General features: G+C 30.7%; 1 protein-coding gene across 1 annotated transcript in view; it reads right to left on the bottom strand.

Annotated features, from left to right (window-relative positions):
* The window catches only part of plcb1 (phospholipase C beta 1), a 73,404-nt gene that overhangs the window by 29,692 nt on the left and 29,949 nt on the right, over window positions 1-13,763 (bottom strand). The window contains exons 4-8 of the mRNA XM_016284073.1: window positions 3,520-3,660; window positions 3,285-3,364; window positions 1,933-1,986; window positions 1,775-1,850; window positions 63-163 (exon numbers count right to left, since the gene is read on the bottom strand). Coding sequence (XP_016139559.1) covers window positions 63-163; window positions 1,775-1,850; window positions 1,933-1,986; window positions 3,285-3,364; window positions 3,520-3,660 — 452 coding nt within the window. The remainder of the gene's footprint in view (window positions 1-62; window positions 164-1,774; window positions 1,851-1,932; window positions 1,987-3,284; window positions 3,365-3,519; window positions 3,661-13,763) is intronic.

Raw genomic sequence — 13,763 nt, 5'->3', positions numbered from 1 at the left:
ATATATATATATATATATATATATATATATATATATATGAAAATGGCTCCATAAATACTTACAGATCAGCAAATATTTGGTTAATCTCAGATCGTGGGCAGAGGTTGTTGATGAACGATTTGTAAACATCAGGTGTCAAATCCTCCAAAGGGATGGAGTCGTTCTGCAGAGACCAACAAGAACAGACCAGCAAATTATGGCTAGCACTTTATTTTACCCTCCTGTTCTGCATGTACAGACTATGTACTTATTATCGCAATTACAAATTAGGTTCTAACCCTGAACCTACCCCAAAATCTAACCTTACCCCACGTAGTTACCTTATACTACCCAGTACTTTCTTGGTTAAGTACATTGTAAGTACATGTACTGTAAAATAAAGTTTAACCAAAGTATGAAATACATATTCATGCATTTATTATACAACATATAACATATAACAATAACAACGAGTTTTCAGTCTCACGCCAGCAATTAATCACCAAAAATAGAGAAGCTAAACCTGCTTTTACTAACAAGTGGCCCCATATGAATAAAACAAAAATATTTAAGCTTACCTCAAAATGAATTAGCTAATTGCATCCTAAGAACCTAGTTCAGCTGACAAGGAATCGACTGTTTTGTTACGTCAATCCCAATAATGGACAACGCTGTCGGAGAGCAAACATTACTCAATGTCATCCACATGCTGTCAGACGTTCATCTCCCACAGTAAACATTCAAAGCATCCAGCGCCCGCGGCTGATTAATGCCAAAGAAAGAAGAAAAACCAGATGAAAGGACGTGAGTGAGTGAGTCAGAGGCGGAGGCCGAGATGATTTCTCACTAGTTACACACTTTCTCCCTCACGACTCCCTCCAGGCCTTTTAACATTACAGATTTAGAAAATCTCCCTGTCTTCAACATTCAACCTTTAGATTTGCTGTAAAACGATAAGGTAAACAAATAGACTACCTTTGATCCTGGAAGTGAAAAAGCAGAAAAAAAGAGATAAAAAGATAAACCAAAGTATGTATAAATAAATAATAGCTAGCTAGATAGATAGATAAAAAGATAAATAAATAAAAGATAAATAAACAGAAAAAATAGACAAATAAATAAATTAATTAAAAACTGTTAAACATTTATAAATAAATACTAAATATGTATAAAATAAATAAAAAGTAATTAAGAAATTAATTAAAATAAAAAAATATAAAAATAAACATAAATAAGAGTAGGGATAAATAAAATAACAGATAATAAATAAATAAACAAATAAATAAATAATTAAAAAGATAAATACACAGACAAATAAAAAAAATAGATACAAATAGAAACAGATAAAAAAACAATGTACAAATAAATATATGCATAAAACTATGAACAAACATATAAATAAAATAACAGATAAAAATAAACACATAAATAAAAGATAAATAATAGAGAAGTAGAAGATTAAATAAACAAAAACTTAAAAAAAAGGCAAAGGCGGAGGCCAGCCAGAATAACACCATATTTCTGATTAGCTACACACTTTGTTTCCTCCTGAGGCCTTTTAACGTTATGGATTTTGAGAAAATCTCTGTGTCCAATGTTCAACCTTTACATTTGCCATAAAACAATAAGGCAAACAAACAGACTCCCTTTGATTCTGGAGTCATTTGTCAGGCGGTGTGCCTCGATCCGAAAGCACACGTTTTTGGTAAAACCCACAAATTGACTTCCTGTGGAAACATGAGGTCTTCCTGTCTGCCAGCGGGATTCTGGAGCGATTAGCCGAACATATGCTCACCCGGCCGGCCGGAAGATTGCAGCTCTCCAGCGCCGTCTCCACACGCTTCCGGTCGGTCGAGAACAAGCGGAAGATGCTGCAGAGAGAGAGCGAAACATGAGGAGCATTCAGATCTGATCACGTTCTGCTGCATCATGAGAGACAGAGCTGAGTCTTACTTTTTCACTGGGATTCGACCCTCTTGATTCGTCTGCAGCTTGAGTCTCGTGAAGCTGGTCATAAAACAATTTCATGGAAAAACTAGATCAGCCATTCTCAGGAAACTGTGTCTCCATGACTGACTGATTGTGTTCATAGATACAGATATTGAAATATACACACAATATTTATTCCCATTCATCACCAGCACACTAATAATTCAATAAATGAATAAATAGATAGATAAATATAGACAGACAAACAAACAAACAGATAAAACAAATTGATTAAAAAAACTGATAAAAAGATAAATAATTAGATAAAATAAAAATAGATAAGAAATACACAAATAATTTTTTTTAAATTAGACAAAATGCTAAATAAGATAACAAACACAAAAACAAAATAAGTTGATATAAATATAAAAATATATAATTAGATTTGAAAAAGTATATACTAACTAAATAAATACAATTCTAAGTTACTTAGGGATACAGATTTTCCATTGAACACAAAACGTTTTTATCATCCAAAAATAGCCAAATAATCAAAAATATAATAAAAGAAAGAAAGAAAAATAAATATATTGATATTAATTAATTGATTGATTGATTAATATTTTATTACTTAAAATGACTTCAGATAATTAGGTAAAATACACAGATAAAAGATCAAAACAGATAAAAGATTAAAAATAGACAATCACACAAAAATAAATTCTAAATTTGTATTTTATTGAATCGAACACTATTGTTTTCCAATAAACATTAATTGGCCTGATTTAAAGGGTTAGTTCACAAAAAAATAAACAAACAAACAAACAAACAAATAAATAAATTACAAAATTAAAGTACCAATTAATTAATTAAAGAATATGTATTAACTAATTAAATAATATTAATTCATTAATTAATAAAAGCATATTCTGTAACACTTGACTTAAAGCTTTTATACATAATGCATTATAAATGTAGTTTTAAAGCACCTTATAATGCACTGTATGATCTCATGAATAACTCATTAATACATTGTAACACTTTTTTTAATTGTCACACCTTTATAAAGTACAATGCATTAAAACGCACGACAAACACACTTTCATATATTAAAATGCATTTTAACTTTGGTAACAAGTATTTATAAAATTATATAATGCATTACAACACACAGTACATTATGAATACCTTGCAATGCATTATACATTATACAAGGTTTTCAGTGAAGTGTTACTGTATATTCTTTTAAATCTGGTACTGTTTCCTGACAATGAGTCATAAACACATTTAAAAACTTTTCATAGAACAAAATCATGTGACTGAGGTGTGAACGGCCTCCTGGCGGAAGCAGGTAAATATAATCATCAGGTACTCACGCTTTCTCCAGACAGGACTCTCGGCCCATGTTTTGAGCGAGCAGGTTAGACGCCAGACTGAAGAGCTCATCTGCCCACTCCTTCATCAATGACAAACACAAAAGGCATTTTCATTAAAACAATTCAGGTCAAGTATCCTGACTAGGATTTATGCTGCACAAGTATCTCACTGCCAGAAATATCTGCCACTCCACGCTCCGCTGATCTAATGAAATGTTCAGAGGCAGTAAAACACCTTGGCGACGTCTTCTTGGAAGGCCATGAAGTTCAGGTACTGGATGTTGACCATGTCTGGCCCCGTCACCACCGTCAGCATCCGGTTCTCTATCCGGCCCACCAGATTCCCCACATCCAGCAGCTCCCGCAGCTTCGCTTCCTGAGGGAAAAGTGCAGGAATTAAGCTGTAAAATACGGCAGAATAAGCCTGTAAAGCCTCTTTAAGACCGCTGTGATCTCGCCCACAACCGCTTCCCATGAGCGCTTTTATCTGGATGCTAAAAACACCTGCTGCTGCTGCTGCTGCTGCTGCTGATGATGATGATGATGAAGAAACAACATCTAAAGCATCAGCCAGTTCAACTTCAGCCCCCACGCTGGACACAACACTTTTATATCATACAAGAGAAACCATTCATATTTAAATATTTTTTGCTTTTATTGAAATGACTTCAGGACCAGCATTTTACTTTGAAATGATGGATGGATGGATAGATAGATAAATTAATAAAAAATAAATGTAAAAATATACATAGATGTATAAATAAATAACACATCAAATTTTTGCTAATTTGTATTGAAATTGACACTCTATTGTTTTCATCTAAAATACACAAACAACTTAATTCATTAAATATTAGTTTTATTAAAATTACTTGACCCACTTTTTTAATCACACAAAAATATGAAAAATGAAATGCATTAAATAGATTACATTTTTTTCTCATTTTATATGAGAATATAAGAGCCAAAATCATCACAATTAAAAGAACCAAAGACTTAAACTACTTCAGTCTGTGTGCATTGAATGTATTTAATACACGAGTTTCACAATTTGAGTTGAATTATTGAAATAAATGAACTTTTCCACGACATTCTAGTTTATTGAGATGCACCTGTAAATAACATATTTATATAACATATGATGTTATACAACATAAGATATAACATCATTATATCTGAAAAAATTTCAATTATTCATTCATTAATTTATTTACTTCAAAGGAAAACAATTGAGAGTTAATTTCATAAAAAATTAGATAGAATTGCATGTTTCATTCATCCATTCATACATACTTTTATGTATTTTTTTTATTTTTAGCTATTTTTATTTTGCTATATTTTTACCTGTTTATTTATTTGTTAATTTTATTTTTATTTATTAATATGTTTATCTATCTACCTGTTTATTCATCCATCCACTCATCTATCCACTATTTATTCATTCATTCATTTAAACATACACAATTGCTATATTTTTTCCATCTATATTTATTTGTTTATTTTCTTTTTGTTCCTTTATATATTCATCTACCATTATTTATTTATTTTTTTAACACATTTTAGATTTTAATTATTTTTGTGTGATAAAAAAGTGTTGCGCCCAAGCGTTCGGAAGTCATTTTAATAATCTATATATTTTGTTTTTTTATTTATTTATATATTTATCTACATTTCTGTATATCAATCTATCCATTATTTATTTATATTAAACAAATAAATAAATACATTCTATCTCAATTTTGCTTTTATTGAAATCACTTCAAATTTTACATTGAATACAACTTGAATACAACTGAAATATGAAATGCATATGCCCATGCTAATTGTTTCATGTAAACTGGACTGTAAAAATGAAATAAGTCTGGCTGGTTGTTTGCGCGCCGGTCAGATGCTCTGTGCCTGTCTGTGTGGGCGTTTGTTGGCAGAATGAGCTGCAATGTGGAACCGATTTTCAGCCAAAAAAGCCTTTGCGTCTGTAGCTGAAAGTGTTCATCAGGTAGGAAGCCTCTCTGGTTTTGGAGCAGATCTTTCATCTGTCGTGTCGTTCAACAAGTGTTTCTCTCGGCAGCTCATGCAGCTGTGCAACAGGTGTGTGTTCGGCTTTCAGCTGTCAGCGGCTAATTAAAGCCAACGCAACGACTCTCCAATCAAGCGCTGATGTGTGAGAGCCATCCGCACCACGGCAGAACCAATGCTTTAACAAATATAATCAAGCCTGAAAAACACTCCCTCTGCTGAACACATCTGGATGATTGAGAACGAGCCAGCAGACGCGTGAAATCCCAAAGAGCACATCAACACATCACCGACAACAAATGGAAAAAATCTAACAAGTTATCAATTTCAATACGGTAAAAATGAAAAATGAATATATATATATGTGTGTGTGTGTGTGTGTGTGTGTGTTTGTAAACAAATAACTTAATTAATTCTTCATAATGTTTGCTTTTATTGAAATTGCTTCAAGACCAAGATTTTACAATAAAACATTAGTATTAACATAACAATACTTTTTTATCATACAAAAATAATTAGAAAAATTAAATGTATTAATATTAAAATAAATATGTAAGTAAATAAAGAAATCAGAAAAATTTTATATATTAAAATAAATAAATAACTAAATAAAAAAACAAACAAACAAATCAATTCTACCTACATTTTGCTTCTGTAATATTTACTTCAGGACTCACATTTTACATTGGACACAACACTTTTTTATCATGTAAAAGCAATCAAAAAAATTAAATATATTAAATGAATAAATAAATAAATAAAAAATAAAATTGTGCTTTCATTTAACTAAATTCAGGACCCAGAAATGTTTTTTTGTCATAGAAAAAAAAAAGAAATGTATACATAAATCAATAAAAATCGACCTAAATTTAGTTTTTATTAAAATTACTTTAAGATCCGATTTTACATTGGACACAACACTTTTTATCATACAAAAATAACTGAAAAATGTAATGTATTTAAATAAATAAATAATGCTTTTATTGAAATTACTTCAGGATACAGATTTTACTTTGGGCACAACACTTTTTTTAATCATACAAAAATAACAGAAAAATCTAAAGTATTTAAATTAATTTAATTTTAAAAAATTGTAATTAATTTAGCTTTTATTGAAATGACTTCATGACCGAGATTTTACATTGGACTCTTTTTTAAATATACTAATATACTTTTTTTAAATATACAAAACTAACCAAAAAAATTTAAGATATATTAATATTAACATGAAATGCGTATGATGTGAAAGTGCAATCCGTGCCACAGCAGACAAATATAATCAGACAAACTGAACAAACATATTCAAGGGTAAAATCACTCCCACCGCTGAACACGTCTGGATGTTTGCATGAGGACGAGTGAAATCCCAAAGTGCACATCAACACGTCACTGACAACAAATGGAAAAAAGACACAGATGGTTTTTCATCAAGAACAATCAGAGGTTTTATCAGTTCCGGATGTGACTCAGAAAACAACATGCCCACAACACACCCAGAGGAAAAGCACGCTATTACAGAGTCTACACCCATCAGAGCTCCGGAAGCCTTCGCTAATTTCAGTGTCGGTTCAATGAGTAATATTAGAGCTCGAATTGTCTTCATGCCACTTGAGGGGCCAAAGGATTGATCGGCGCCACCAACGTCTCGCTCCAAACTAGCATTCAGATCCATTGCTAAATGATGCTCATAAATATTTGATTCAATCAGAAAGATGTGCAAACACTGAATAGACCGTCACACCCATAATAGAGTACATCAATGAATCCAACGTTCCCTTTTATTTCTGTGAAAGCATAAATACAACAACTAAGATGCCATTTGCAACCACTTATACTTGCGTAATGTGACATTTTATTTTACATCTTTGATGTAAGATTATGAAGACAAGATTTTCTGTAACATGCACACAATCAGAAATAGGTATTCACATGAATTAAAAATGAAAATTGGCTGAAAATGTCTTCACTCTCAGGTCATACCAGATGTAGATGAGTTTGTTTCTTCGTCAGATTTGGAGAAATGTAGTATTGCATCACTTGCTCTGCAGTGAATGGGTGCCGTCAGAACGAGAGTCCAAACAGCTGATAAAAACATCACAATAATCCACACCACTCCAGTCCATCAGTTAATGTCTTGAGAAGACAAAAGCTGAAACAAATCCATCATTAAGGTATTTTTAACTTTAAATTGTTGCTAAAATATGAGTCCATAATCCATAATAACGCTTTCTCCAGTGAAAAGTCCATCTCCTGTTGTCTCTCACATCAAAATCCAGCCACATATTTGTTTAGAGCTGTTTTGAATCTGTGCAGATTTGTCTCCTGATTCAGATCAGACCACGTTTTCACTGGAGGAAGCGTTATGGATTATCGACTCATATTTTAGGTAGAAACGTCACTTCACAAGACACTGACTGATGGACTGGAGTGGTGTGGATTACTTGTGGATGGATCCAGTTGTGAGCAAGTGATGCGATGCTACATTTGAGCTATGTCTTGGCCTGAGGGAGAGTACGTTTTCAGCAAATTTTCATTTTTGGGTGAAATATAAGCTTCATTTGCATGTCCTTCAGGCCGTTTGGACCTACAGGATCTGCATTTGTAAATTATGCAAATCTTGGTGATTAAATTGGAGCTTAAATCATCATGATTCAGCTGAACGGCTGCTCTGAGGGAGACGCCAACGACACTATAAAAAGATGAAAAACATTATTAAACATACCATACATTTCTGTAAACACATTTAAATGCTGAACATCAAGAATGTGCTTGTCGATTTCTGTTAGTGGTGTTTGAAAGTCAATTAGTGCTCATAGTTGTTCTAAAAGATTCAAGCAAACCATTAATACAAAGTATTCAACTTCTATGAATGCACGATTTTCAGCTGTTAGACCATAAAACAGGCAAGAAAAAATCCCACAGATGCACACTGAAGGATCCGCAGACCAGAAGATCACAGAGAAATTATGATTAATTAATACTAATAAAAAAAATAAAAAAACACTAAATACAAACAAAATAAGATATATTATTAATGTAATATTTCACTGTAAAATAAAAACAATGATTTAAGAAAAATAATATAATAACCTCAATCTGGCTATTATTTTTATTATTATTATTATTATTATTATTAAATATATAATATTAAATACAATAAATTATATTAAATAAAAAAACATTTTAAATACATAAAATAAAAAATACACAAAAATAAAATACTAATAAAATAAAAAACTAAGAGATATTATGTAATAAATACTTTTTTTCTTCTTCAAAAAACACTAAATACAATCAAAATAAGATGTATTATTAATGTAATATTTTACTGTAAAATAAAAACAATCAAGTATTTAAGAATAATAAGGTTATTATTATTATTATATTAAATAAATTATATAAAATAAAATAAATATATTAAACTCAAATATATTCAATAAAATAAAAATTAATTGCAGAAAAATAAAATACAAAAAAATTAAAACAAAAATAGACATTGCTATTGTAATATTTCACTGTAAAATAAAAAATCAAGTATAAAAATATAAACTCCTTGTTTATTTACATTATAACTGTAAAATTACAATATTGATATTTCTTCGATTTTAAAAGTTTACTCATCAAACTTTTATTTTGACAAAAAAAAAAAACTTAAAGCTTTTCCATGGGAAAAAAAGAAAAATATTTGTAACAATAGGACAATTTTATGATAATATTGTCAGTGCATGTTCCAGTGATGTTCTGCGGTGAGGAGACTCATTCCAGCTTTGTTTCCAGCAGGATTTTCCCGTATCCCTCACGACTGGTTTTGGCCCCTGGGGCCCCTGCAGCCAGACTACGGTTAGACTTTTATTTAAAGCGCTTTCCTCCGACAGCATGACAGACGACACGGGTTCATTAGTGAAAGCCGCTGTGTGTACTGCAGACACCTTCTCTGAATAGCACATGAATAATACATGCGGTTATTGAATATTAAATGGACTCTTTAAAAGGGGAGTTCTGTGTCAGCCGGACAGATGTGCGTGAGATCGGCGCTAAAAAAAGATCAAGCCTGTAAATCGCCTATGCTTACTGCACATTTATTATTTTTATTGCATTTTATTTTTCTGTATGAAAATGTGTGCTAAACATGATGCATGTATTATCTTTCACATTTTTATGATGCTTTTTAATGCAAAAACTCAACATCACAATGCGAGGGTGTTCTTGTTTGTTGCAGAAACGCTGGGGTCTGTGAATCAGTAGGGATGCATGATATTGGAAAAAATGGCATTGCGATATGAAAAAATTCAGGAATTTTCACCAGATGACTTGAATAGATCTATTTAGAAAGAATGAACCATTCTAGAAAGACTGGGGTGATTTTTAGAGTGCATCTGCATAGAAAAATCCTTTTAGAGCTAAACAATTTGTGGAAAAACTTGTGGGTGTTCACATTTGGGTTTACTCTTTATATGAACCAACTCAAACCTCTTTCTGTAACCATAAAGCTAAACAAAAAAGAAAACTCTTTCCACTCGCTACACTGTTTTTGATCTGTTCAATAGGACTAAAAATTATAATTATTCTTTATAATTTGTGTGAATTCTGATTTAATAAAAATATTATATAAAATGAAAAATATTATGTAAAAATACTACTGTACTGCAAAATATTTTTTATAGTACAACTGTAAAATTACAGTACTAATATTTACGTCTTAATTTCTTCATTTTCAAACATTATTATTTTTATTGCATTTTATTTTTCTGTATGAAAATGTGTGCTAAACATGATGCATGTATTATCTTTCACATTTTTATGATGCTTTTTAATGCAAAAACTCAACATCACAATGCGAGGGTGTTCTTGTTTGTTGCAGAAGCGCTGGGGTCTGTGAATCAGTAGGGATGCATGATATTGGAAAAAAATGGCATTGCGATATGAAAAAATTCAGGAATTTTCACCAGATGACTTGAATAGATCTATTTAGAAAGAATGAACCATTCTAGAAAGACTGGGGTGATTTTTAGAGTGCATCTGCATAGAAAAATCCTTTTAGAGCTAAACAATTTGTGGAAAAACTTGTGGGTGTTCACATTTGGGTTTACTCTTTATATGAACCAACTCAAACCTCTTTCTGTAACCATAAAGCTAAACAAAAAAGAAAACTTTCCACTCGCTACACTGTTTTTGATCTGTTCAATAGGACTAAAAATTATAATTATTCTTTATAATTTGTGTGAATTCTGATTATTTAATAAAAATATTATATAAAATGAAAAATATTATGTAAAAATACTACTGTACTGCAAAATATTTTTTATAGTACAACTGTAAAATTACAGTACTAATATTTACGTCTTAATTTCTTCATTTTCAAACATTAAAAGATCCAGCATTGCGTTCTCTAAAAAAAAAAATAATAATAACAATCTTTACAGTTAAGTTTTTATTCACTGTTCTTGATCCATCAATATTACTAAAAAAAAATATTAATAATAATAATCATGTTTTATTCTTATTCTACACTATTTTTAAATAATTTAAATATTTTGTAAAAATACTACTGTACGGTAAAATATACTGTAAAATAAACGATATGTACTTTTTAAATTGTAAAGGACAAATGTAAAATTACAATACAAATATTTACATCTTATTTTTTTTCATTTTCATTAAACATCAAGCATCACATTCTGTAATCATAAAGTGAATTAAAAAAAAAGTAAAAAAAATAATAAATCTCTTTCCAATTGAAATTTCATAAACACTATTCAAACTATACTATTCAATAACTAGAAAATAGTATTAATAATAATAATAATAATGAGTTTGATTAGATTTATCAATCAATAAAAATATATAATAAATGAATAAATAAAAATAGAAACATATTATAATACAAAAATACTAAATATTACCAATCAATAAAAATATATAATAAAATAAAAATATATATTGTAAAAATACTTTAGTACTATAAAAACATTGTACTGTGGATATAGTGTTTGGGATTATTATTATTATTATCTTTATATGTATTCAGTCTGTTTTTATTCACATTGTTTTTGTTTTCTATTCAACATGACTGTAAAATATTAATAATTTTAATTAGTTTTATGAATTTCATTTAACAAAAAAATAAATAAAACAAGAAATATGTTGTAAAAATACTATACTGTAAAAATGTTGTACTATAAAAATTATTTTATTTTATAGTACAAATGTAAAATTACAATGCTAATATTTTTGTCTTCATTTCTTCACTGTCAGTAAGAGCAAACCATAAAGCGTGGCATGTATTTAATAAAACGGCAGCTTTTGCAATGATAACGTCACGTCAAACTCTCAAACACAGATCCTGTATCATCATGTGAAGGCTGTAATTCTCTCACATGTGCTTGTTTCATGCAAATCTGTTTTTTTATGCTCTGCAGGACGCCGGGCAAAATGAAAGGTCCTGCTGAGAGGAAAATAAATTGGATTTAGATTCATCTGCACACCTGCATATATTACAGCACTCCTGTGCCTGGAGACCTCTGTTCATTTCTCTCTGTGTCTTCAGGAATCCAGCACTGCCTGTCATAAAACCGCTGACCGGCAGACTGAAAAACCAAGAGCCAGCCAATCGCTTTCTGCAGCATAATCACAAAAACCACTGACATCTCAACCCTTCCTGGGGTTCCTATTTTGTTTCATATTTTATTTATTAATACATAATATTGTAATAAAGTATAATATTTAATAATAATAATAATGATTACTACTACTACTATTAATTAATTTATTTATTTATTTATTTTTAGTGATGCACTGACATTTCAGCAACTGAAATATATTCACTACATATTCATTATATTTAACTTAGGCTGTTGAATTAATTATTTAATTTATGTTTGAATAAATACGTCATGAAAACTTTCATTTTAGTTTAGATTTATATATACTGTATATTTATATGTATGTGTATATACATATTTTTTTTTGTGTGTGTGTGATATATATATATATATATATATATATATGTTTTTGTGGTTTTAAATATATATTTAAAAAAGCAGTTTGCTGCATCACTAATATAATTTTAATTTTAGAGTCACATTAATATACAGTCACATATTTTTGGACAAATTATGCAGCCCGACAAAGAAGCACTACAAACCTGGTGCTTTTTACAAATCAGTTCATATTTGAGTGTAGACTATAAAATAAATGCGATTAAATAAAATATTAAATAAACTTTATTTTCAGTTTTTGGCAAAAAGAAAACTTTAATATTACCCGTATTATTATTACTTTAATTTTAGAGTCATGTAGAATCACAATTTTTTGGACAAATTATGCAGCCTGACAAAGAAGCACTGCAAACCTGGTGCTTTTTACACACGCGCAAAAAAAAAAAAGAAAAGTATTTTAAATCACAATTTTTATCAGAACAAATGGTGCAACCAGAAATCCCAAAGAAATCCCAAACAAGGGTTCTCAACAAAAGCGTCAGTCCACCTACATCTGTGATAATCAACCACGCTTTCTCGCTTCGGGCCTGGAAAGAATGCAGTGAAATGCATATTCACTCTGATGATGGCAGAGCTGTTGAGGAGGAGGTTTTAAATCAGATGAGTCAGCGTCTCTGAGAGCCTCTGTTGTCATTGTTGTCACCTTGTCCTCCGTGAGGCTCCTCGCCATGTTGGATGCCCTTTCTCGCAACCTCATTAGCTCCGGCGCCTTTGGCTCCGGTCTCATACAGGGAGCCTTTCCACCAGAGTTTCTATGGCAACATGCATCCAGACCTCGCTGCCTTTGGGAGCCGGATTTAACCGAACCATGTCGTATCAAAGTGAAAGGCCGCGGCGCGTCTGCTCTGACCAGAATCATGGCTTTGAGCTCACTGGATCGCTTTCAACCACCAAAGACGAGAGAACGACCTGACGGACAATGAGAGCCTGGCGCCTGGCGCCGAGCAAAGCCTTTTCATGTCGCTAATAAGCAATTAAAACAAGCGAGATGTATTAGATCATGAGTTCAGATACGTTAGTTCGTTCTGATGTAGTGCTGAGGTGATGCTAATACTGTTGGTTTCTTATAATTATTTATTTATTTTGCTTTGGAAAATTGCTAAATAATTAAATACAATGCATGTATTATTAACCTCATTCATAGGTGGCTTTGGACAAGAGCAAATGCTGAATGAATAAATGTAACTTTAACAAAAGTTGCAGTAAAATGAGTAAGAAATAATCAGGTGTCATACAGTATTAAACCAGCAGGCAAGTATTGTTTTGTAGAAAACCTTTATTTACTGATTTATGTTTTGACACCTCATAATTATACAGAGAAACAACCTCCTGAAAACAGAGATTAGATCATAAACTGCAACAGCGCGGAAAACAACAACAACTAGATTTTCATATTCTGAAGAAACTGAGGTCTTTCATGCATATATATATATATATATATATATATATATATATATATATATAT

This window comes from Sinocyclocheilus grahami, unplaced genomic scaffold (assembly GCF_001515645.1).
Source record: "Sinocyclocheilus grahami isolate Dianchi unplaced genomic scaffold, SAMN03320097.WGS_v1.1 scaffold179.1, whole genome shotgun sequence".
NCBI classification, from domain to species: Eukaryota; Metazoa; Chordata; class Actinopteri; order Cypriniformes; family Cyprinidae; genus Sinocyclocheilus; species Sinocyclocheilus grahami.
Note: the sequence above shows the minus strand (reverse complement) of the source record. Positions and strands in the feature narration are given on the sequence as shown.